The 24,541-nt window shown below is 47.1% G+C and overlaps 1 protein-coding gene and 1 long non-coding RNA gene across 4 annotated transcripts; one reads left to right on the forward strand and one right to left on the reverse strand.

Moving 5' to 3' along the window:
* On the forward strand, nucleotides 1-840 carry LOC148043933 (uncharacterized). Its single transcript, XR_015697924.1, has 2 exons — nucleotides 1-99; nucleotides 736-840. It is a non-coding gene; the product is annotated as an uncharacterized LOC148043933 (long non-coding RNA).
* Nucleotides 232-24,403, reverse strand: SLC75A1 (solute carrier family 75 member 1). 3 transcript variants are annotated; one of them, XR_015697923.1, is made up of 13 exons: nucleotides 22,515-22,981; nucleotides 17,928-18,024; nucleotides 16,876-16,979; nucleotides 14,442-14,600; nucleotides 12,378-12,566; nucleotides 11,671-11,779; nucleotides 10,223-10,325; nucleotides 8,859-8,967; nucleotides 6,763-6,853; nucleotides 5,135-5,182; nucleotides 3,224-3,313; nucleotides 1,678-2,359; nucleotides 232-251 (listed from the first exon to the last, which is right to left on the reverse strand). XR_015697923.1 is itself a non-coding variant. In XM_087724872.1 (13 exons), exons 2-13 carry the CDS (start codon nucleotides 22,665-22,667, stop codon nucleotides 2,253-2,255), a joined length of 1,359 nt encoding a protein of 452 aa, XP_087580998.1. In that variant the 5' UTR covers nucleotides 22,668-22,776; nucleotides 24,292-24,403; the 3' UTR covers nucleotides 2,224-2,252. The 3 variants fall into 3 exon arrangements, 2 of the variants coding, with proteins under 2 accessions (XP_087580998.1, XP_087580997.1); XM_087724872.1 differs by lacking the exon at nucleotides 232-251 and adding an exon at nucleotides 24,292-24,403 and having other exon boundaries at nucleotides 2,224-2,359; nucleotides 22,515-22,776; XM_087724871.1 differs by lacking the exon at nucleotides 232-251 and adding an exon at nucleotides 24,017-24,101 and having other exon boundaries at nucleotides 2,224-2,359; nucleotides 22,515-22,776.
* Between the last annotated feature and the right edge of the window lie 138 nt (nucleotides 24,404-24,541).

Genomic DNA, 24,541 nt, shown 5'->3' on the forward strand with positions numbered 1-24,541 from the left:
AAAACAAAGAGGGAAGAGGCACAACAGGGACACGAAGAAAAGAGGCACAAGGACACAGAAAAGGAAGAGGCACAAGGATGCAAAGAAAAGAGGGAAGAGGTACAACAGGGACACGAAGAAAAGGGGGAAGAGGCACAACAGGGACACGAAAAGAGGGAAGAGGCGCAACAGGGACATGAAGAAAAGAGGCACAAGGACACGAAGAAAAGGGAAGAGGCACAACAGGGACACGAAAAGAGGGAAGAGGCACACTTTTTCAATTTCAATTTTCAATTGGTCTCCGGACGCGCTTCAAGGTGCTAGTCGTTACTTTTAAAGCCCTTCATGGTTTAGGACCTGGCTACCTGAGAGACCGCCTCCTGCCATTTACCTCCCAACGACCAATAAGATCACACAGATTGGGCCTCCTCCGGGTGCCGTCAGCTGGTCAATGTTGGTTGGCGGGTCCCCGGGGAAGGGCCTTCTCTGTAGCTGCTCCGGCCCTATGGAACGATCTCCCCGTAGAGATCCGGAACCTCACTTACGGCCTTCCGTAAAGCTACGAAGACCTGGCTGTTCCGCCAGACCTGGGGCTGTTGATCAATATCCAGCCCCACTCCAACTGTATGCATGTTGTTGATATTTTGAACACTTATATTTTATCTTAAATTTTTTAATATACGTTTGTCTTGCCTGTAAGCCGCCCAGAGTCCCAATGGGAGTGGGCAGCATACAAATGCTAATAAATTGGAAGAGGCACAACAGGGACACGAAGAAAAGAGGGAAGAGGCACAACAGGGACACGAAGAAAAGAGGGAAGAGAAAAAAGGGAAGAGGCACAATAGGGATACGAAGAAAAGAGGCACAAAAAGACGAAGAAAAGAGGGAAGAGACACAATAGCGACACGAAAAGGGGGAAGAGGCACAACAGGGACATGAAGAAAAGAGGGAAGAGAAAAAAGGGAAGAGGCACAATAGGGATACGAAGAAAAGAGGCACAAAAAGACGAAGAAAAGAGGGAAGAGACACAATAGCGACACGAAAAGAGGGAAGAGGCACAACAGGGACATGAAGAAAAGAGGGAAGAGAAAAAAGGGAAGAGGCACAATAGGGATATGAAGAAAAGAGGCACAAAAAGACGAAGAAAAGAGGGAAGAGACACAAAAGCGACACGAAAAGGGGGAAGAGGCACAACAGGGACACGAAGAAAAGAGGGAAGAGAAAAAAGGGAAGAGGCACAATAGGGATACGAAGAAAAGAGGCACAAAAAGACGAAGAAAAGAGGGAAGAGACACAAAAGCGACACGAAAAGGGGGAAGAGGCACAACAGGGACACGAAGAAAAGAGGGAAGAGAAAAAAGGGAAGAGGCACAATAGGGATACGAAGAAAAGAGGCACAAAAAGACGAAGAAAAGAGGGAAGAGGCACAATAGCGACACGAAAAGAGGGAAGAGGCACAACAGGGACATGAAGAAGCACAAGGATGCAAAGAAAAGAGGGAAGAGGCACAACAGGGACACGAAGAAAAGAGGGAAGAGAAAAAAGGGAAGAGGCACAATAGGGATACGAAGAAAAGAGGCACAAAAAGATGAAGAAAAGAGGGAAGAGGCACATCAGGGACATGAAGAAAAGAGGCACAAGGACACGAAGAAAAGGGACGAGGCACAAGGATGCAAAGAAAACAGGGAAGAGGCACACCCAGGGACACACAGAGAGAACAGCAATCTAGGTGAAGGCAAATGGAGAGTGCCTTATGGGAACACAGGCAGCAACTACCTTTACCTGAAACTTAAGAGATGCCATTCCAAAGTTGCGTCACCAAACATGGCATCGTTTGGGTCTCACGGCTTCATAGCGAAGACCTTGTGGGCCAATCCGTAAAGGTTTGAGCGAACATCCCGCTTTGAACGAGGAAATTCCCAGGCCTTCCCAGCTGGAAGAAAGTGGACTTGGGTTGAGGGTGGCCTTGTTTATCATGGATTGGGCATTGTCGGCATCTTCACCGTCCTATTTGTAGGAAGGCAGCTTTACCCGAAGGTCCTTTTTCCATGGGTCACTGCTCAGACCCTGGCATCCATACACAAACACACACACACACCCAGATACTCCCACGGAAAGACGCAGAAGGACCTCTGCTCAAATGCAGGCAAAGGAGGTGGAAGGCTGCTGTGAAAAATACACGAATGCCCTCGGTTAGATCTTCCAGAGTCAACTCGGTTTCTTGAATTCAAGTTCGATTCTCGATTTTCCGGGGAAACCGCCCTCTGAGTAGTTTACTCTTGTTTGCTGTGCTTCGGTATACACCGAAGCAGGACGAAGGGCAGCAGGAATAGAGAGGCACAAATGGTGAAGCAAACTTCAGCTCCGGCCAGCCAGTAAACTGCAAACCCAAAAGCCAATTTTAAGGACATTGGAGCAAATTTCCCCAGTGGTGCCAGGAACAGCCCCTGTTCTGACCTCGGCTTCCCCAAAAAGCACGAGGCAGAGTCCTGGTCCCGACAAAACCCCTTTTATTAAACGAATATGAATTCCTCTCCTTCACATTCAGCCAAGGCCTGGCAAACAGTCTTTCAAAAGAATATTTATGATCACAGACCTTATCTGTCTTGGAAAGCTGCCATGGGAATATTTCCCAAATGAGATGCTGTGCAAGGAAAGTCTGGGCACAGAGTCTCCGAGATTCAGGGACAGATCTTCACACTCCTGAAATGAATCTAACGACCGACTGACCGAATTGTTTCCTGCAAACTCCACTCCCCTTTCGCACCTCTTATATTTCCTATGGGAGGGGCCATTCACCGTCTACCTGTGGCCTTACTCCCAAGTCCACCCTTATTTCTGAGTTGTTCTTTTCTCCTGGCAGCTCTGCGCATGCGGACGCTGGGAACAGGCTCCAGCTGTTCCTCTGCCTCACTGCTGTCTAGCTCCGAAGGCAGCTGAGAACTGTCAGACGGCCCTGGCCCCCTCTCTGCCTACGACAGAGCCCTCGTCTGAGCCTTCCCCAGTCTCCAGGATTGGCCCATGCTCCTCCCCAACCTCCTCACTGTCCGACTCTGCTGTCAGCTCTGCTGGCTGCTGGCAGGTCACAACAGCCCCAGTGTACTCCCCCTCCAACAAATTCCCAATCAGGAGCATGACAATGGGAAGAGCTGGGTTTCATTTGTCCAGTAACTTTGACCTCTGGAAACCACCACTAGTGACCACCTCTTACTGAGTGACGGACACTTCCTCCCTTGCCAGTTACCTGTTGCCGATGCCACCGGCCCAAGAGCCCTTGCAAGAGCACCCAGGCTTCTTAAGATGCCCATCACGGTTCCTTTTTGGCTGTCCAACCCTGGGGGGAAAAAAGAGAGGAGCTTTAGGATGGTTTCCTCACTGGGTTTTGCCATTTCAATAAAGGAGAACATTTGCAGCTCAGGGTGACATGAGGAGCCCTCTCTGAGCTTGGTTTTTTTCTCGCAAATGTTTGTCGACCCAACTAGGTACCATATTTCTCGGACTATAAGACGCACCGGAGTATAAGATGCACCATGATTTTGAAGAGGTAAATTTTTTTAAAAATTGCACTCTGCAGGACTCCCAAACCCTCTCCACGTCTTGTTTTTTGCAAAAAATAAAAGGGGGCCATGCCGAGGGTTTGGGAGGCTTGTAGAGTGCTCCTGGGGACTGCGGGGGGGGGGACGACAAAAACGGCCCGTTTTTTTGCTCGTTTTTGCCCTCCCCAGCCCACAGGAATACTTTGCAAGCCTCCCAAACCCTCTGCACATCCATTTTTGCAAAGCGGGCGGGGTTTCAGTAGGCCAAAAATGCTGTATTCAGTGTATAAGACGCAGCCAGATTTTCACCCTCCTTTTTGGGGGGCAAAAGGTGCGTGTTATACTCTGAAAAATACGGTAACATCTGTGCTAGAGGGAGGCGGGATTTGCATAAAGGAGGAGGACTGTGGTATCCTCGGTCCTCTCTGAGCTTGGTTTTTTTCTTGCAGACGTTTCAAGACCCAACTAGGTAACATCATCAGTGGCAGAAGGGGGTGGGATTTACAGAAAGGAGGGGGGAGGAGTTGGGAGTCCTTGGTGCTCTCTGAGCTGGTGAAATTGCTACCCTGTTTCCCTGAAAATAAGATCTCCCCAGACAATAATAAGCCCTCCCTGAAAATACTGCAACACAGCAGCAGCCATGAGGTGACCACACTTTCTGCACCTCAAAAATAATAAGACCTCCCCGAAAATAGTGCTTATTTTGGGGGTTAAAAGAAAATAAGACCCTGTCTTATTTTTGGGGAAATATGGTAATGCAAAGATCAGAAACACCTTTTGCGGAAAGTGATACACGTCGGTTTTCAAAATCTGCACGCAGAACAATATTTATATGAAGAATTAGCTGGTCCCCCAGCTTGAGAACACTTCTCTAAGTCAGCGATCCCCAACTTTTACAACTTGAGAACCTGGCCGGGGGGGGGGGGCGGAGTGGGGAAGTGTCCCGCCATTCACACAAGTTGAGCTGTGAGGGCGTGCACACTGTCCCACCACTTGTGCGGCCCGCTTCCAAATGGGCCATGGACCGGTACTGGACTGTGGCTCGGGAATTGCCCCCCCCCCCGCTCTACGTAGCCCCTTTATTCTCTTGCGTTCGCTGAAGTTCCTGAATGCAAAGAGATGGATAGAGGCCACACCACGAGCGACTCATTCCAGCAAATGTGATACCTGGATCTTAGCGGCTATGCCAGTAAAGGCGAGCCAAAATTGTGCGTGTGTGCCCACACCCACAGTGCAATGTGCCCTGCCCACCTGTGTATACGTGCACAACCTGCCCCCATGGAGGGGAGTTTTTGCTGGGGGGAGTCTCTGGGGGGGCCATGAGAGGCTGTTTTCACCCTCCCCATGCTTCAGGAAAGCCTCCGGAGCCATTTTTGCCCTGCCCAAGCTCCAGAGGCTTTCCTGAATCCTGGGGAGGGCAAAAACAGCCTGCCCTACTACTCCGGAAGGCCAAAAATCAGCTGGCTGCACGCATATGCACGCTGGAGCTGACGGCTTGCATTCCAGAAAATACGGCTCCACGCGCCACCGGTAGCACGCATACCGTAGGTTCGCCATCACGGAGTTATGCAATTCAGCTCCAGAGCCACAAATGTGGCATGTGAAGACCGTTGGCTTACCGTAGTTGGATACCACCGTAGACAAGCAAGGGACGACCACAGCGGCAGCTGCAAGCAAAGTAAAACAAGGACTGTTAGAACGGGAGCGCTTGTAGCTTTGCAAGGGACAAACTCTACCACGCGACTGCCAGTGCAACCCATCACCTCAATTGTGGGTTTCAGCCGGTACGGCCCAGTACGGCTGTATCGGTAGTAGTCAGGAGGCGCGGCCAAACGGTACGGTGGCTCGTTTGGCCCACCCGCCCTCATTCCTTACCTGTTAAGACAATTGGGCCACTTGTGCAGGTGTGCAGCACCTGTGCAACCTCCGATGAGCAGCTGGGTGTGGCAGGGACGGCGGAGTGCGAATGCATGCGCAGTGCATGTTAGGTGCGCGCACAGCGGACGTCCGACGCATGCACGAATGGACCATGAGCAACGCACCAGTAGCAAAGGTAAGAGCAACCCACCACTGCGTCACCTCCCCGGGAGCAGACTAAGCGTGTCTCCACTCTGTTCTCCTATTTTCTCTCAAGGTTGAAGCCAGAGGAGTTGCAGTTCTCTCCTAAATTAACCTCTCTCTCTCTTACTACTGCCGTACTAAGGATTTACAACAGGTACATCTTTCCTTGGAGCGTGAAAGCAAAGGGGTCTTTGGTAAGGTTGCCCCAGCCGCCTCTGTGGGGTAGGCATGCACAAATGAAGACAACCCACCACTGGTGTGAAGAAGGGATGCTCCCCCTCATGCAACCCTGCTTTGTGGAGCATCTTTTTCACGTGACCAGAAGGAAGGTGGGCTTCAGAATGGACCTTCCGTAAAGGCCACCTCCTCCTCACCAGCAAGGGATGTCCCAAAGGTGCTTTTTCAAGAGGCAACTGGATTTTGGTTTTTCCTCCAAGACATTTCGTTTCTCCTCCCAAGAAGCTTCTTCAGAACTGATTTTGAGAGCTGTTGAGGCCACTTGGAGGATTGTCAGTGTCCTCAGGGTCGCCCGAGTGGTGAAAATGGACGGGGAGCCTTCTTGGAACTGCTGAAGGTACTTGTGTTGTGGACTCCACACCCATCTGCACTACTCAGGTGATCATGAGGACACACACAAGCCTCCAAGTGGCCTCAACAACTCTACAGGTAAAGGTAAAGGTTCCCCTCCTTGTACATCTGTGATAATTGTTCCCGACTCTAGGAGGCGGTGCTCATCTCTGTTTCAAAGCTGAAGAGCCAGCTCTGTCTGAAGACGTCTCCGTGGTCATGTGGCTGGCATGACTCAACACCGAAGGCGCATGGAACGCTGTTCCCTTCCCACCAAAGGTGGTTCCTATTTTTCTACTTGCATTTTTATGTGCTTTCGAACTGCTAGGTTGGCAGAAGCTGGGACAAGTCATGGGAGCTCACTCTGTTACTCGGCGCCGGGGATTCGAGCCGCCAAACTGCCAACCTTTCTGATCAACAGACTCGGCGTCTTAGCTACTAAGCCACAACAACTCTATACAAGAATGCAAATGACCAGCTGTCTGCAAGGAGTATCAATCCTTCCGTTGCCCACCGTCCACTGAGAACTGAAGAAGCTTGGAGAAACCTATGAGTTCAGCAGAGCATGTTTTCCTTGATTTTCATTAGTGGCTGACAAAGATTCGTGCGAGTAACTTACCAAAAGAGTAAAGCAGGAGTCCTCCACCGAGCATGATAATATTAGTGCTCCAGCCGATTAAAAGGAAGCCAGGAGCCGACAGCATGATCGCCTGTCCGGGGGAAAAATTTTAAAAAAAAAGGAGTCAGAAATCTCATCATCGCTCATCCCTTTCTTGCCACAGTCGTTAAGTGAATCACCCTAGCTGTTAAGTTAGTCGCGGAACCACAGGTTGGGGGGCCTCTGCTCTAAGACGCCCAACTTCGATACAGGTGGCCCTCCACTTACAAAAGCTCACTTAGGGACCGTTCCAAAGTTATAACGGCACCGAAGAAAAGTGACCGATGACCATTTTTCGCAGTTGCAACTTTCAGCCATTTTTCACACTTGCGACATCATGAGAAAGGCGGGGCTTCTTGAATCAAGAGTTAAGAATTAAGGTTGCCAAATGTTTGTTTTAAAAGAAATAAAACTTTAAAAAAAAAAAGAATTAAGGTTGCTGGGAGAAATATGAACAACCTCAGATCTGCAGATGATACTGCTCGAGTGGTAGAAAGTGAAGAGGAACTAAAGAGACTCTGGATGCGGGTGAAGGAGGAGAGGGCAGAAGTTGGCTTGAAACTCAACATTAAGAAGACTAAGATCATGGCATCCGGCCCTCTCAATTCCTGCAAATAGACAGGGAAGAAATGGAGGTGGTGACAGATTTTAATTTCCTGGGCTCCAAGATCACCGCAGATGGGGGACTGCAGCCAAGAAATCAAAAGAGGCTTTCTCCTGGGGAGGAAAGCGATGGCAAATTACTCAGCATCCTAAAAAGCAGAGACATCCCCCTGCCAACAAAAGTGTGTCTATTGAAGGCTGTGGTTTTCCCACTTGCAACGGATGGCTGTGAAGGTTGAGCCATAAGGAAGGCTGAGCACCAAAGAATGGAGGCCTTTGAACTCTGGTGCTGGAGAAGAAGACTCCTGCATTGAGTCCCTTGGACTGCAAGGCCATCCAACCGGTCAGTCCTAGAGGAGATCAACCCTGACTGCTCTTTAGAAGGCCAGATCCTGAAGAGGAAACTCAAAAGACTTTGGCCACCTAATGAGAAGGAAGAAGGACTCCCTGGAGAAGAGCCTCATGTTGGGAACGATGGAGGGCAAAAGAAGAAGAAGGGGACGGCAGAGAAGGAGGGGGCTGGATGGAGTCACTGAAGCAGCCGGCGTGAGCTTCAATGGACTCCAGAGGATGGGAGAGGACAGGAAGGCCTGGAGGAAATCCGGACCTCACCCACTCTCATGGCCTTCAGAAAAGCTGAAGAGCCGAGGTGGCACAGTGGTTAGGGTGCAGTACTTCAGCTGACTGTTATCTGCAGTTCAGTGGTTCTAATCTCAATGGCTCAAGGTTGACTCAGCCTTCCATCCTTCCGAGGTGGGTGAAATGAGGACCCAGATTGTTGGGGGCGATATGCTGACTCTGTAAACCGCTTAGAGAGGGCTGAAAGCCCTATGAAGCGGTATATAAGTCTACTGCTATTGCTGTGGCTATTGTCAAGACCTGGCTATTCCGGCAGGCCTGGGGCTGTTGACCTCATTGTTGAGGTCCAGCCCCGACTGAAATGAATGTATTTGTGTTGTTTTTTTACTTGTCTATTTTATTTTTCTTTTCTTTTGTTTTCTTTCCCCTCTCTGTAAGCCGCCCGGAGTCCTCCGGGATTGGGCGGCCTATAAATAAAATTAAACTTGAACTTGAACTATTGCTAACCTTCCAATAAACCAAGCCCGTGGGCAAACCAGATACAGAGATGGGTTACTAACTTAACAACGGCAGCGATTGACTTGACGACGGTGGCGAGGAAGGTCGTAAAAAGGGGTGAAGTTCACTTAGCAACTGTCTCGCTTGGCAACGGTCATTTCAGGCTCCATTATGGCCGTACGCCGAGGACTGCCTGTAGAAATCTTTTCAATGAACCCACCGGTTTATCAATGGATCGTTTTGTCCTTTTTTGGGATGGGGGGAACACGCTCAGCAGGGAACGCAACGCTCAGCGTCAGGATGAAAAGGTTTCGTTTTGAGCGTCGTCAGAGCAGAGAAAACACGGGGGGGGGGGGGGGGGCTAAAAGGAAACTCACGATTTTAACCATCCGCAGTTCTGCTCCCGGCTTAATCCGGCGAGTGTAGCCTCCCTGGATGGCGGCCATGGTGGCTCCGATGAAGAAGAACATCTTCCCTTGTTCCAGACTGAAGACGGGGAAAGACAAAAGGAAGAGACGGAAGTCAAATGGTGGTAATGGTCACAGCGGAGGGACACAGCTGGATGAGGTCCAGAAAAGTCACCCCCCCACTTAGGGAAGCACAAAAGGAATAGAGGTAGTCCTCGCTTAATGACCATCTCTTCTATTCCATATTGTATGGTATTGTTCTGTTCTAGTCTAAATTTTTTTTCTATTCTATTTCTTTTCTAATCTAATTCTATCCTATCCTATCCTTTATTCTATTCTGTATTTTATTATTGTATTGTATCGTATTGTATTGTATTTATTATATTCTAATCTGTATTTTATTATTCTATTCTATCCTGTCCTATCTTTATCCTTATCCTATATTCTATTCTATTCTATTCTATTCTATTCTATTCTATTCTGTATTTTATTATTCTATCCTATCCTATCCTATCCTGTCCTATCCTATCCCATCCTATATTCTATTCTGTATTTTATTATTGTATTCTATTGTATTCTATTTATTCTATTCTGTATTTTATTATTCTATCCTATTCTATCCTGTCCTATCCCATCCTATATTCTATTCTGTATTTTATTATTGTATTCTATTTATTCTATTCTGTATTTTATTATTCTATCCTGTCCTATCCTATCTTTATCCTATATTCTATTCTATTCTGTATTTTATTATCCTATTCTATTCTATCCTGTCCTATCCCATCCTATATTCTATTCTGTATTTTATTATTGTATTCTATTTATTCTATTCTGTATTTTATTATTCTATCCTGTCCTATCCTATCTTTATCCTATATTCTATTCTATTCTGTATTTTATTATCCTATTCTATTCTATCCTGTCCTCTCCTATCCCATATTCTATTCTGTATTTTATTATTGTATTCTATTGATTCTATTCTAATCTGTATTTTATTATTCTATCCTGTCCTATCCTATCTTTATCCTATATTCTATTCTATTCTGCATTTTATTATTCTATCATATTCTATTCTATCCTGTCCTATCCCATCCTATATTCTATTCTGTATTTTATTATTGTATTCTATTTATTCTATTCTGTATTTTATTATTCTATTCCGTATTTTTTTATTCCATTCCATACCATTTCATATTTTATTATCCTATCCTATCCTATCCTTTATTATTCCATTCCATTTGACACAACCCAAGCGAATAAACTTATTTGATAAAATCCGATTATTTTCCTTGAATGGTTCTGAGGCGGATGAGTGTTGCAGGCCAGATCAATACCTGCTGAAGTGGAAGTGTTGATGGACGAGGAAGCCCAGCGTGTACTCCAGGCCAGAGAACAGGAAGAGGTAGAGGAAATACACCAGGCCCAGAATCTGGAGATCTGCGGGAAGAAATAAAACAACCGAGGCTGATTTGCAAACATCAACGAAACTTTCCTTCTTCACAAACTCTGAGTTGGGATTGGCTTCAGACGGGGAACCGTGAGATTGGGGTCAGGAATTCTGACAATTGGAGCCATTCAAAATGATTGTTTTGCAAACCAGGCAGGATAATAAAGATGGATTATCCAGAATCAAGCCCGATTCTGGGACTTCATGGAAACACAATTGTGGCCATAACACAACTAATGACCACAACTGAGGGCCTCCCAATTTTATTTTATTTTTACATTTTTTTAAAATTTATTTGAATATAAGCAATCCATTTTCCATTAAACAGTTTGTCATCTGGGTGCAAATATTTTATACCAACAATTAAAATTTACAATCATATTTACTATTTAATCTATTTTTAGCTCAATTTCCAATACCTTAAATGTCTGATACTATAACAATCCTCATCATGATTTATTTAACTCCATTGATTATATTAACTATTAATACATTTTCTATAGTCTATATTCTATTCTACTCTATATTCTATTCTATTCTACTCTACATTCTACTCTATTCTATACTACTCTACTCTATATTCTATTCTATTCTATTCTACTCTACTCTATATTCTATTCTACTCTATATTCTATTCTATTCTACTCTATATTCTATTCTACTCTATATTCTATTTTACTCTATATTCTATTCTATTCTGTTCTACTCTACTCTATATTCTATTCTACTCTACATTCTATTCTATTCTACTCTATATTTTATTCTACTGTACTCTATATTCTATTCTACTCTATATTTTACTCTCTATTCTATTCTATTCTACTGTACTCTATATTCTATTCTACTCTATATTCTATTCTATTCTGCTGTACTCTATATTCTATTCTACTCTATATTCTATTTTACTCTCTATTCTATTCTACTGTACTCTATATTCTACTCTATTCTATTCTACTCTACTCTATATTCTATTCTGCTGTACTCTATATTCTATATTCTACTCTATATTCTACTCTATTCTCCTCTCCTCTATATTCTATTCTATTCCATTCTATTCTATTCTACTCTACTCTATATTCTATATTCTACTCTATATTCTACTCTATTCTCCTCTACATTCTATTCCATTCTATTCTATTTTATTCTACTGTACTCTATATTCTATTCTACTCTACATTCTACTCTATTCTACTCTACTCTATATTCTACTCTATTCTTCTCTACTCTATATTCTATTCTATTTACTCTACTCTTTATTCTATTCTACTCTACTCTATTTTTTAAAAAAGAGTCATAAGGCAACCCCAGGATAGAAAATGGGGAAAAAAAACTTGCTGTCTCTGGAAGGTCCTCCCATCTTGTGATGGACTGCCGAGAACCGGAACAAGGCCCAGGGACTGATCAGGTCGAAGGCCGACTGAAATCCCGATACCACGGAGGACACCTGCCCAAAATGCAGAAGAAAGACATGATGATGGTGCCGAAGGGCATTTCCCCCACCCTCCCCTACCTACTCTTCCACACTTATGCTGAACATAATGCAGATCGCTGATGGTTACCCCGGCAACCAGTCCCCCCCCCCAAATTCAGATGTCCTTATCTGTGTCTTCTACAAGCCACTGAATCGGTCAATATACTTTAAGAAGACTTGGAATCTGTGGGACGTAGACTCCGACTAGGGGTGGGATTCAAAAATTTTAGCAACCAGTTCTCTGCCCGGTTTCTGAGTGGGTTGTGAAGTGAAACAACTTCAGAGAAAATCCAGAAAATCCAGTTGCCTCTTGAAAAGAAAAGCATCTTTAAGGATTTAAGACTTGGGGGATTTCAACTCCCAGAATTCCCTAGCCAGCATCTGGGAGTTGAAGTCCACGAGTCTTTAAAAGTCCCCAAATTTGGAGATCCCTGGCATAAGATGGTCCATCCAATCTATCCCATGCAAGGTCCAACCATCGGCTTCTTTCTTCCGGAAGCCGTTGACGTCAAAAAAAGGACACAACTGTTGTTTTATTTTCCTGATTGGTTTCAGAAAACGTATTTATTACCCGTTTTTCCTTGGGGAGCGTTTCCGGCAAACAGAAGAAGATGAACAGGAAATCAGCCAGAGCGAAAATGGTGGCAAAGATGGCGGCTCTGGTGTAGAAGACTTGGTCCTTCTCCGTCTCCAGAGCGAGGAAGGCGCCCAGCATCGGCCCGAGGGTGAAGCCCAGGGAGAAAGCCAGCCCAATCATGGCCTGGAGGGAGAATTCAACAAACGTCCTTTAGCTAACATGCCTCCTTCCAGAGCAACAAAACCTGACCCAAATCCCTGATTTGGTTTCTCCTGGGTCCGCGCCCCATTGTTCATAAGTACCGTATTTTTCGGCGTATAAGACGCTCCGAAGTATAAGATGCACCTAGCTTCTGGGGAGAAAAAAAAAATCTGCCTCTCCCTCCCAGCAATTTGCCTCCTTGCAGCAAAAAGCAAGTTTCAGTTTCAGCACAGCCTGATTAGCACAAACAGCTGATTGTCGGGCCTCTCGATCATCAGCTGTTTCAGGCTGCAGGGATTGCCATAGCCTATTGCCATCTCCATGCACCTTATTTTCCACCCGTTCCGGGCAGCAGGGATCGGAATGGGCAGAAAATGGGGTGCACGGAGGCTGAAAACGGGGCGTGCAGAACCCAAAAATGGGATGCGGAGGCTGAAAATGGGGCACGTGGAGGCAACAATAGGGAATGGCAATCCCTGCAGCCTGAAACAGCTGATGGTCGGGCGGTGGATCCAACCGACAATCAGCTGCTTGTGCTAATTAGGCTGTGCTGAAGCCGGGAGGTAAATTGCTGGGAGGCAGAGGCCAAATAGTGGGGGCTGATGGGTGGGCGGGGCTACATTCAGTGTATAAGATGCACCCCAATTTTCACCCTTTTTTTAGGAGGGAAAAGTGTGTGTTATACTCCAAAAAATATGACATTTTCAGGAACACAAAAGAAATGTTTTTTTAAAATGTGGACCCATACAGATTTTTTAAATGTGAGTCACGTACAGTAAGCCCTCCCCCCGATCCACAGTATTATTAATAATCTTGCATTAGATAATTATTATTATTAATAATATAATTACCGGTAGTGTAATATATAATTAATTATAATTATTAGTTATAATTCTATTATATTGCATTAATTATATCAATATAATACAATTATTGTTGTATTTTATTAATTATATAATAATAATAATAATAATAATAATTATTCATCATGCACTAGATCCTGGAACAAACAGTTTCAACGTCTTCCCTCAAGGTGGCGCCACAGGCCGAAATAACTAGAGCCAAGACGAGAAAACCAGAACCGCAGCGATCCACTTCACACTTCACGTGGCAAGAAAAGTCGTAACAGACTTATGACCGTTGCAGCATCCCCAGGATCATGTGATCAAAATTCAGGAACCCCCCCCCCAGTGACTGACTCAGATTTATGACGGTAGCAGTATTGCGAGAGGGTCACGTGATCCCCTCCTGCAACCTTTTGGCGAGTAACGTCAATGGGGACGCCAGATTCACTCAACAACCGGCAGCGATTCTCTGTTAACAACTGTGTCGAGAAAGGTCGTACCACGGGGCGAAACTCACTTTAACAAACGGCTCACTTAGCAACAGAAACTTGGGGGGTCAATGGTGGTCGTACATCGAGGATTACTGATAGATTGTCGAGAAGCTAATTCTTTGTCCTTACTAAGCTACCTTGTTTCCCCCAAAAATAAGACCTCCCCAGATAAGTAGCCCAATCGGGCTTTTGAGCGCATGCGCTAAAATAAGCCCTCCCCGAAAATATCCTAACACAGCAGCAGCCATGAGGTGACCACACTTTCTGCCTCGTGCACCTCAAAAATAATAACACCTCCCCGAAAATAAGGCCAAGGGCTTATTTTGGGGGGGTCAAAAGAAAATAAGACCCTGTCTTATTTTCGGGGAAACACGGTAGAATCCGAGAAGGAGGAGGACTAACCCAGCGTGATTTGTTTCTGAAATTGTATATTTCCTGCCTAAGAAGGGAGGAGGCTGGACTAGAAGACCTCCGAGGTCCCTTTTAGTTCGGTTATTCTGTTAAAAATAGGAAGCGCTCACCATGCCTTTGCTTCGAGCTTTCGGACACGGGAGATCCGCGATGACGGCGGTGCAGAGGCTGACGTTCCCTTTGCTGATCCCGCCAAGGATTCTGGAGCAAAGGAAGAGTTCGAAGCTCCTGGAAACAGCCCACAAGGAATAGGAGGCCACCAGGCCGAGCTGTAAAGAGATTTTGGCCTCCTTAGACATGTTTTGCTGACGTTCGAGCAGCTTCTTGGTTTGTTCCACTCAAGAGGAAATGGCTCAGCTAGGTACAGGGAGTCCTCGACTTACAACAGTTCATTTAGTGACCAAAGTTATTACACGTTCCAGTTTCCCAAACATGACATTTCAATAAATGATTCCTTTATTAGGAGCGCCGGCAGCCCCGGCAAAAAGTTTCTCTCTCAGGCTAACAAGTCCATCCGGCAGGGAGATGAGTAGTTGTCTGCCACATCTATTCATCTCCACCCCCTGCCTTTTATCCCCAGAGCTACAGTGGGGCTTCGCTAGCAGCGGTGGTTCTTCCGTCCCAAGGACCGGCCCATAGATTTCCACTGCTCTCCTCTCCTCTGCCACATCTATTCATCTCCGCCCCCTGCCTTTGATCCCCAGAGCCAGGGTGGGGCTTCGCTAGCAGCGGTGGCTCTTCCGTCCCAAGGACCGGCCCATAGATTTCCACTGCTCTCCTCTCCTCTGCCACATCTATTCATCTCCGCCCCCTGCCTTTGATCCCCAGAGCCAGGGTGGGGCTTCGCTAGCAGCGGTGGCTCTTCCGTCCCAAGGACCAGCCCATAGATTTCCACTGCTCTCCTCTCCTCTGCCACATCTATTCATCTCCGCCCCCTGCCTTTGATCCCCAGAGCCAGGGTGGGGCTTCGCTAGCAGCGGTGGCTCTTCCGTCCCAAGGACCGGCCCATAGATTTCCACTGCTCTCCTCTCCTCTGCCACATCTATTCATCTCCGCCCCCTGCCTTTGATCCCCAGAGCCAGGGTGGGGCTTCGCTAGCAGCGGTGGCTCTTCCGTCCCAAGGACCGGCCCATAGATTTCCACTGCTCTCCTCTCCTCTGCCACATCTATTCATCTCCGCCCCCTGCCTTTGATCCCCAGAGCCAGGGTGGGGCTTCGCTAGCAGCGGTGGCTCTTCCGTCCCAAGGACCAGCCCATAGATTTCCACTGCTCTCCTCTCCTCTGCCACATCTATTCATCTCCGCCCCCTGCCTTTGATCCCCAGAGCCAGGGTGGGGCTTCGCTAGCAGCGGTGGCTCTTCCGTCCCAAGGACTGGCCCATAGATTTCCACTGCTCTCCTCTCCTCTGCCACATCTATTCATCTCTGTCCCCTGCCTTTGATCCCCAGAGCAAGGGTGAGGCTTCGCTAGCAGCGGTGGCTCTTCCGTCCCAAGGACCGGCCCATAGATTTCCACTGCTCTCCTCTCCTCTGCCACATCTATTCATCTCCGCCCCCTGTCTTTTATCCCCAGAGCTACAGTGGGGCTTCGCTAGCAGCGGTGGTTCTTCCGTCCCAAGGACCGGCCCATAGATTTCCACTGCTCTCCTCTCCTCTGCCACATCTATTCATCTCCGCCCCCTGCCTTTGATCCCCAGAGCCAGGGTGGGGCTTCGCTAGCAGCGGTGGCTCTTCCGTCCCAAGGACCGGCCCATAGATTTCCACTGCTCTCCTCTCCCCTATGTCTTCTGCACATCTATTCATCTCCACCCCCTGCCTTTGATCCCCAGAGCTAGGGTGGGGCTTCGCTAGCAGCGGTGGCTCTTCCGTCCCAAGGACCGGCCCATAGATTTTCACTGCTCTCCTCTCCCCTATGTCTTCTGCACATCTATTCATCTCCACCCCCTGCCTTTGATCCCCAGAGCTAGGGTGGGGCTTCGCTAGCAGCGGTGGCTCTTCCGTCCCAAGGACCGGCCCATAGATTTCCACTGCTCTCCTCTCCTCTGCAGATCGAGGCGCCAGGCACTGGGCCCAGCTGTTCCATCCTTCCGAGGTCAGTAAAATGAGGACCCAGATTGTTGGGGGCCAGAGGCTGACTCTAAACTGCTTAGAGAGACTGTAAAGCATTATGAAGTGGTATATAAGTCTTAGTGATATTGCTATTGCCCTTCCGTCCGTCCTTCCTTCCTTCCTTCCTTCCTTCCTTCCTTCCTTCCTTCCTTTTCATTTCCTTCCTTCCTTCCCTCCTTCCTCCTTTCTGTTGTGGCGCAGTGCTTAGAATGCAGTATTGCAGGCTAATTCTGCCCACTTTCTAGAGTTCGATCCCGACCAGGTCAAGGTGACTCAGCCTCCCATCCTTCCGAGGTCAGTAAAACAAGGACCCAGATTGTTGAGGGCAAGAGTCTGACTCTGTAAACTGCTTAGAGAGGGCTGGAAAGCAGTGAGAAGTGGTTATAACGGTTATTGCTACGGCTATTGCCTCCTCTTCCAGCTGAAACCAACATACCGCCGTGACCAGCAGAGCCGGTCGTCTCCCAAAGGAATCGGAGGCAGCTCCAGTGAGAGGCGAGGCCAGAAACTGAAGCAGAGAAAACAGGGAGCCGATGAGACCTGGAAGAGAAGATGGGAGACGGGGAGGTTCCGTGGGTCGCACGCCATCTTCCGTCCACTGACCCCACAACTTAGTTTACCTCCCTTTTTTTCCACCACTAAGTATTGAAAGCAGGAGTGTCCAACCTCTTCAAGACCTGTGGACTTCAACTCCCAGAATTCCCCTGGGAGAATTTGCTGGGGGATTCTGGGAAGTGAAGTCCACCGGTCTTAAACGTTGTCGAGATTGGACACGCCTGCTTGAAAGCCGTGCTTTCACGGGTCAAAGGGGAACGCACCTCCAACTCGACCAGTGGTGGGGTTCAATTTTTTTTACTTCCAGTTCTGGGGCCATGGCTTTGTGGGCGTGGTGTGGCTTTGTGGGCGTGGCTTTGTGGGCGTGGCAGGGGAAGGAACTGCAAAATCCCCACTCCTTTCCCACCCACCTGCTTTTTCTAACCTGTTCAGAGAAACAAAAGAAGATCAGCTGCGAGGAGGCAGCAGGGGCGTGGCCAGCCTACTTGCCGGTTCTCCAAACTACTGAAAAATTCCCACCACCGGTTCTGCAGAACTGGCTGAATACCACCTCTGATATTTGCCACGGCCAATTCACCACGAATCAACTCGCCACGGGTCAAGAGTGTACACGAATATCAAAGAAATAGAATCTTAAAGAAAGGAGGAGGGGCAACATAAAAGGCGAATGACGAAGTAAAATGGAGTTTTAATTGTTTTAAACAATTGGCGAGTTGGCCGTGGCAAATTGTCCCATTCTGTGCTGTGGGTTCCTTCATCCGTGCCCTGCAGCCCCCCCCCCATTTTTCTAGACACCAGAGAAGGGAGGGGAGAGTCGACCACCAGCCCGGCCAGGGACTTATCTCCAAGGCCCAACATTCCCCTCGGGCAGGTGGTTTCCTCCAGACCAGGTGCCAACTGAGGCAACGCCCTGCAATAAAGGGAATTTCCTACCTCCAAACAAGACGCTGTTGTACTTCCTTTCTGGCGGAATGCCAAGGCTGCCACTGAACCAGTCCACGCCGGCTTGTACCCTCCTGTAGAGTCCATCCTGGGGAAGGAAGGAAGGGATTGAGCAAGGGGAAGGGGCTGGGGAAGCCACCTCTAGCCCCATTCCTTTCAATTCTGGTATTTATGGCAATCTTCCAATGTTTAAGAGGCTGCCACTAAGAAGAGGGGGTCAACCTCTTCCCCAAAGCACCAGAAGATAAGACAAGAAAGAATGGGTGGAAACGGATCAAGGAGAGAAGCAAGGTGGAATTAAGGAGAAACTTCCTAACTGTGAGGACAATTAACCAGTGGAACAGAAGTTGCCACCAGAAGTTGTGGTATTTCATCACTCGAGTTTTTAAAGAAGAGATTGGACAGCCACCTGTCAGAAATGGTCTAGGGTCTCCTGCTTAAGCAGGGGGTTGGACTAGAGGACCTCCAAGGTCCCTTCTGAATTGAGTTCTAGCGCTGCCTTAGTTCCTCTCTCTCAGCACAATCCACCTCCCAGGATTGCTGTTTTGGGGGAAATTAGGAGAAGGAACATGTGTTGGATATGTTTGAGTTATTTGTGAAAATAATAATGGTGGGATATTAATCAATCAATCAATCAAATCATTCCACTAAGGTGGGAAACATACTGTTCTGTCATTTTCTTGATCCCAGAAGCACCTTTCTCTCCCCTAAAAAAAAAATATCTTCAAACATCCATCCCACCAAGTGCATCCTTGGTATCATAGTCATCTTCTCCCTCCCGCAATACATCAAATAACCTTTTCATATTTCATCTATTATCTATAAACAAAGCTTCAAAGCTTCATCATTCAGTCCCTGATGTCAGCAAAAGTTCAGAAGGGTTACCGGAGATAAGAACGCATCTATTTTAGCTGTGATCAAATAAGCCAACTTTACATTCCTTCCTTTTAACAATCTGAAATGTTGTTGTTTTTCCTTCAAAATATCCCTTTCCTTTACTTTTAATCTTCTCAAATACAGTCCTGAAACTTCCATTTCTTTTCATATTTTTTTTCTTCCCTTCGTCCCTTCTCACAAAATTCTTCACAACTTTAAAAGAGCTTTCTATGCCTGCTTTTCCAGAGGGGGGTCGGACTGGCTTTACAACTGTGGGGTGTTTGTTGCGGAATTTGAAAACAACAGCTAGGTTGCATGGTGTCGCTTTCTTGCACCTCTCTGGAGTGTGTCCTGACACTTCCTTTCCAAGATGAGGGGAAGACTATCACACTCCAGCGTGCCGCTTCAGCGTTTCAGCCATTGCAAACTTCCTTATTTTAAGTTTCACGATTAGGAAACCACTGTCGAAGTGAAATGTCAAAAAATAAAAATAAAAAAGACCAAGGAAAAAAACACGCACAATTCAACACATGGCAAGAACATCTACATCCGAAACGACAATCTGTTTAGTGTGAGTCACTAAAAAAACTTATGGTTAACCAAGGACAGAATCAACACAACAGTTGGGGATGCAGAGCTAATTAAAATACTTGTGGGTTGGATTAAAATTCCTCCAAAGCAATGGTGCTCTTCAGCCGGTTCGCACCGGTTTGAGCGAACCGGTGGCCAGTGGGAGGCTCCACCCATCCACACATAATCACGTCCCATTTTTGACACTCTGCGCATGCACAGAAGGTCATGCGCACCGGTCCTACATTTGCGAACTGGTAGGGGAGGGGAAGGGAATACCACTCCTGATCCAATCCTGTGTGGATACAGGGCTCACTCACTTGATCCCACGTTCCCTGACAGCATCAAGAATCCTCTATGCCCAAATTGGCATTACTCGGACATTAATACGATTGGTATTTCAGGAGAAGAGACCTCCTCTGCTCACAACACAATCCCTTCTGCCACCAGGCTCAAAGTTTTGGGCTTGGACAACCCAAAACTACGCCGACTAAGGTCTGGACTTAATTGTAGTGCACAAAATTGTCTGCTACAACGTCCTACCTGTCAACGACTTCTTCAGCTTCAACCTCAATAATACAGGGGCAAACAATAGATACAAACTCAAGGTCAACCGCTCCAAACTTGATTGCAGGAAATATGACTTTCGCCACAGAGTGGTCAACGCCTGGAATGCTCTACCTAACTCCATTGTTACATCCTCAAACCCCCATAACTTTAACCTTAAACTGTCCACCGTGGACCTCACCCCATTCCTAAAAGGTTCGTAAAGGGGGCGTGCATAAGCGCACCAGCGTGCCTTCCGTTCTTGTCCTACTGTCCCCATTTATTTGTACTCATTTCCTTTTGTCCATGTCCATGTTTATGCTTATACCTGCTATCTTGTACATGTTTGACAAGCTAATAAATAAATAAACAAAGAGAAGGACACTTCGATTCCCACAACGGAGGAACGGCTGCCAAAATCGATGTAGTTAGCAGAGATGGTGGAATGGATTGCTTGGATTCAAGGGGAAAAAAATCCCCACACAATTACTTTTGTTCCTCCTTGGAAACCGTTTTCTGGACTTTGTGCTCGAGGTGAAGGGGGGGGGGGGGAATGAAAGTTTGAAAGAGCTGAGGTGGCGCAGTGGTTAAATGCAGCACTGCAGGCCACTTCAGCTGACTGCAGTTCTGCAGTTCGGCTGTTCAAATCTCACCGGCTCAGGGTTGACTCAGCCTTCCATCCTTCCGAGGTGGGTGAAATGAGGACCCGGATTGTTGTTGGGGGCAATATGCCGACTCTGTAAACCGCTTAGAGAGGGCTGAAAGCCCTATGAAGCGGTATATAAGTCTAACTGCTATTGCTATTGCTTTTGGGTTTTGCTGATTGGATAGGTTTTGTCGTTACCGAAACGGCTAGATAATATTATTATGTAAAGGTCAAAAGTAAAAAAAAAAAGTTATTATCTTATTATACCGCGGTAAAAAGTCGAAAGGCCATGCTTCCCCTCCCTTCTTTACATTTCCCCCCCTCTTCCTCTGCTATTTTGCCCTTATTTTCATTTTTCTTTGCCTCTCTGTGTATTTTATATTTTGGTAAACTGATAAAACGATGAACAAGTTGTTTCTCTTGAACGACTTGAAACAACGATGTTTCAACTCCTATCCTCAAAATGACGCTATAGGGCACTGCAGACCAAGACAACTAGACACAAAGACAGTTTTCCCCCTGAACGCCATCACTCTGCTAAACAAATAATTCAACACTGTCAAACCATTCCCTAAGCCTTCATTACTATTACTATTAGTCTTCTAATCGTTTCTATCACCCATCTATTCCCACGTATGACTGCAGGGCTGTAACTTTGTTGCTTGTATCCTTAGGATTTACATGGATATTGTTTCCTGATTGCTTATTTGTACCCTCTGACTATCATTAAGTATCTTAGGATTCATTATGAGCGTATCTTGTCTTTTTATGATCACTGAGAGCATCTGCACCAAAGACCAATTCCTTGTGTGTCCAAGCACACTTGGCCAATAAAAAAATTCTATTTTTTCTATTCTGTTCTGTCTGTTCTGTTTTCTATTCTATTCTATTCTTTATTCTGTTCTGTTCTATATTCTATTTTCTATCCTATCCTATTCTATATTCTATTCTATATTCTATCCTATTCTATATTCCATATTCTATTCCATATTCTATTCTATATTCTATTCTATATTCTATTCTATATCCTATTTTCTATCCTATTCTATAATCTATTTTCTATATTCTATATTCTATATTCTATTTGTATTCTATATTCTATTCTATATTTATATTCTATCCTTTTCTATATTGTATTTTCTTTTCTTTTCTATTCTATTCTATATTCTATTCTTTATTCTATATTCTATATCCTATTCTATTCTATATTCTATATTCTATCCTATTTTATTCCATATTCCATTCCATTCTATTCTATTCTGTCTGTTCTGTTTTCTATTCTATTTTATTCTTTATTCTGTTCTGTTCTATATCCTATTTTCTATCCTATTCTATATTCTATTTTCTATTTGTATTCTATATTCTATTCTATTCTATATTCTATCCTATTCTATATTGTATTTTCTTTTCTATTCTATACTCTATTCTTTATTCTTTATTCTTTATTGTATTCTATATTCTATATCCTATTCTATTCTATTCCATTCCACCCCATTCTATATTCTATATTCTATATTCTATATTCTATATTCTATATTCTATATTCTATATTCTATATTCTATATTCTATATTCTATATTCTATATTATCCTATATTCTATATTCCATCCTATTTTATTCCGTAGTCCATTCCATTCCATTCTATTCCATTCGAGATACTGCATAGCCTAGAGGAGAGCAGTAACTATATTGAATTCTACTGTATAGTGCAATATTAATGCAATATCAGGAGTTTTCAATACAATTGTATAGAACGCGAAGGTTGTGTGTTTGTGTTTTATTTTCTTAATGTACGATGTACACTGAAGATGGCATTTCATTTTGTTGCATGAGGTGCAATGACAATAAAGTAAACTAACTTGAATTCACACTGAGATGTCCTCGGTTGCGCTAGCAAGTTTTAAATAGGGGGCAAAACCCATCTTCATTTTTTAACTCACGTCATTCTGGCTGAAATGATCCAGGATGGAGGGCAGGAGGGGCAGAATGAGGGTGAAGCCCAGGAGGTCAATCAACAGCGTCAGAAAGACCGCAAAAATGACGCGGGAAGAGTTCTCCTCTGCCGTCCGGACACCTCGGTCCTCTCGTGACATCTTCTGGAGGAGTCCTTTCGCCCACTAGGGTCTCAAAAATCACCACTCCGGCTGGGGAATTCTGGTGGTTGAAGTCCTCAGGTTGTGTCGTTGCCAAGGTTGGAGACCCCTGCAATACAGTGAAGGGCATTGTGGGGCAAAGGTGTGGGTTTAGACCCCCAGAGCACACAAGCCGGACAAGAGGGAAACAGTAAAAGAGTTGGAAGGGACCTTGGAGGTCATCAAGTCCAACCCCCTGCTGAAGCAGGGGACTTATACTATCTCTGATAAATGCTCTTTCCTCTTTCTCTCTCTGTCTCTCTTCCTCCCTCCCCCCTATCTCCCTCCTCCCCTCTCTCTCCTTTCTCTCTGTCTCTCTCCCCTCTCTCTCTCCCCTTTTCTCTCCTTCCCTCTTTCTCTCTGTCTCTCTCCCCTCTCTCCTTCCCTCTCTCTTCTCTTTCTCTGTCTCTCTCCCCTCTCCCACCTTTTCTCTCCTTCCCTCTCTCTCCTCTTTCTGTCTCTCTCCCTCTCTGTCTTTTTCCCCCTCTCCCCACTCTCTCTCTTCCCCTCCCTCCCCCTCTCTCCTCTTGCTCTCTCCTCTCGCTCTGTCTCCCTCCCCCTCTGTCACTCTCTCCTCTCACTCTATCTCTGCCTCCCTCTCTCTGTCCCCTCTCACTTTCCTTCCCTCTCCCCCCTTTCTCTCCCTCCGTCTCTCTCTCCTCTTTCTACCTCTCTCCACACTCTCTCTCTCTTCCCCACCCTCCCTCCTCTCTGTCTCTCTTTCTCTTCTCGCTCTATCTGTCTCCCTCCCCCCTCCTCTTTCTCTCTGTCTGTCCTCTCACTCTCTCTATCTCTGTCTTCCTCACCCCCTCTCACTGTCTCCTCTTACTCTCTCTCACCTTTCTCTCCCTCCCTCTCTCTCCTCTTTCTCCCTCTCTGTCTCGTTCCCTCTCTCCTCCCTCTGTCTCTCTCTCTCTCTCCTCTCACTCTATCTGTCTCCCTCCCCCTCCGTCCTCTTTCGCTCTGTCTCTCTCTCCTTTCACTCACTATCTCCCTCCCTCTCTCTCTCTCTGTCTTCCCCTCTCTCTCCTTCCCTCTCTCTTTCTGTCAGTAGCAGCCTCCCAGCAGGGGAAAGGATGCTGCCCCAAAGGAACTCAAGACATGCTCAGGAGCCCCAGAGGTGGAGTGCCAACGTTAAAGCGCCTTCTTCCTTGGATGCCCCTTTCCCTCCCCCCCCCACCTCCATGCGCCTCCCCCTCCTCCTCCTCCTCCTCCTCGCGCGGGCCCCCCAGAGATGCCGGGATGGACGGGGGGCCACCAGGAAAGCCCCGCGGGAGGGGAGAGACGCCCCCTCCCCCAGGCGAGCCCACCTCCGCTCCCCGCCGCCGGAGAGCCCGGCCAGCCCCGCTCCTCCTCCGGGGGCCTCCGCTCGCCCGCCCGTCCGCCCGGCCTCCCTCCTTGGCCAGCCAGCGCCTTCCTCTTCCGGCCGGCTGCGCCCCGAGGAGGCAGCGGAGCCCCCGAGCGCCCCGGCCCGCCTGTCCCCGCGCATCCCGCCGCTGCCTCCCTCCTCCCCGGGCTGGGCCGGAGCGCAGCGCCCGGGAGCCCCCGGGGAAGGCGGGTAGGGAGCCCCCCGGGCAGGGCTGACCTGGGCGAGGCGCGTCCTGGGCGGAGGGTCTCCGGGCGCCGCCCGCGGATCCTGGTCCCCGAGCGACTTCCGCGAGGCGTTGGCCGCCGGTGGAGTCCAGGCGGGATCCCAGCGCTCTTCCTCATCCCAGCCCTCGCCGGGCAGGAGCCCCAGCCGCGTCCCGGACCCAGCTTCACCCGGATCAACGGAATCCCTGACCCATTTTAACCTGGGTCAACGGAATCCAGCGGGATCCTGGATCCAGTTTCAC

Source organism: Thamnophis sirtalis, unplaced genomic scaffold (assembly GCF_051295495.1).
Source record: "Thamnophis sirtalis isolate CommonGarterSnake01/CBP01778 unplaced genomic scaffold, rThaSir2_p1.2 scaffold_10, whole genome shotgun sequence".
NCBI classification, from domain to species: domain Eukaryota; kingdom Metazoa; phylum Chordata; class Lepidosauria; order Squamata; family Natricidae; genus Thamnophis; species Thamnophis sirtalis.

Bases quoted from the DNA above. Each gene is read 5' to 3' on its own strand.
- SLC75A1 (XM_087724872.1), bottom strand. From the start codon at position 22,667: ATGTCACGAGAGGACCGAGGTGTCCGGACGGCAGAGGAGAACTCTTCC. The intron at 16,980-17,927 runs GTAGGAAATTCC...CTTCTCTTCCAG, and splicing joins CAACAGCGTCTTGTTTGGAG to GTCTCATCGGCTCCCTGTTT. The intron at 3,314-5,134 runs GTAAGCCAACGG...TTTTCCCCCCAG, and splicing joins TACGGTGGTATCCAACTACG to GGTTGGACAGCCAAAAAGGA.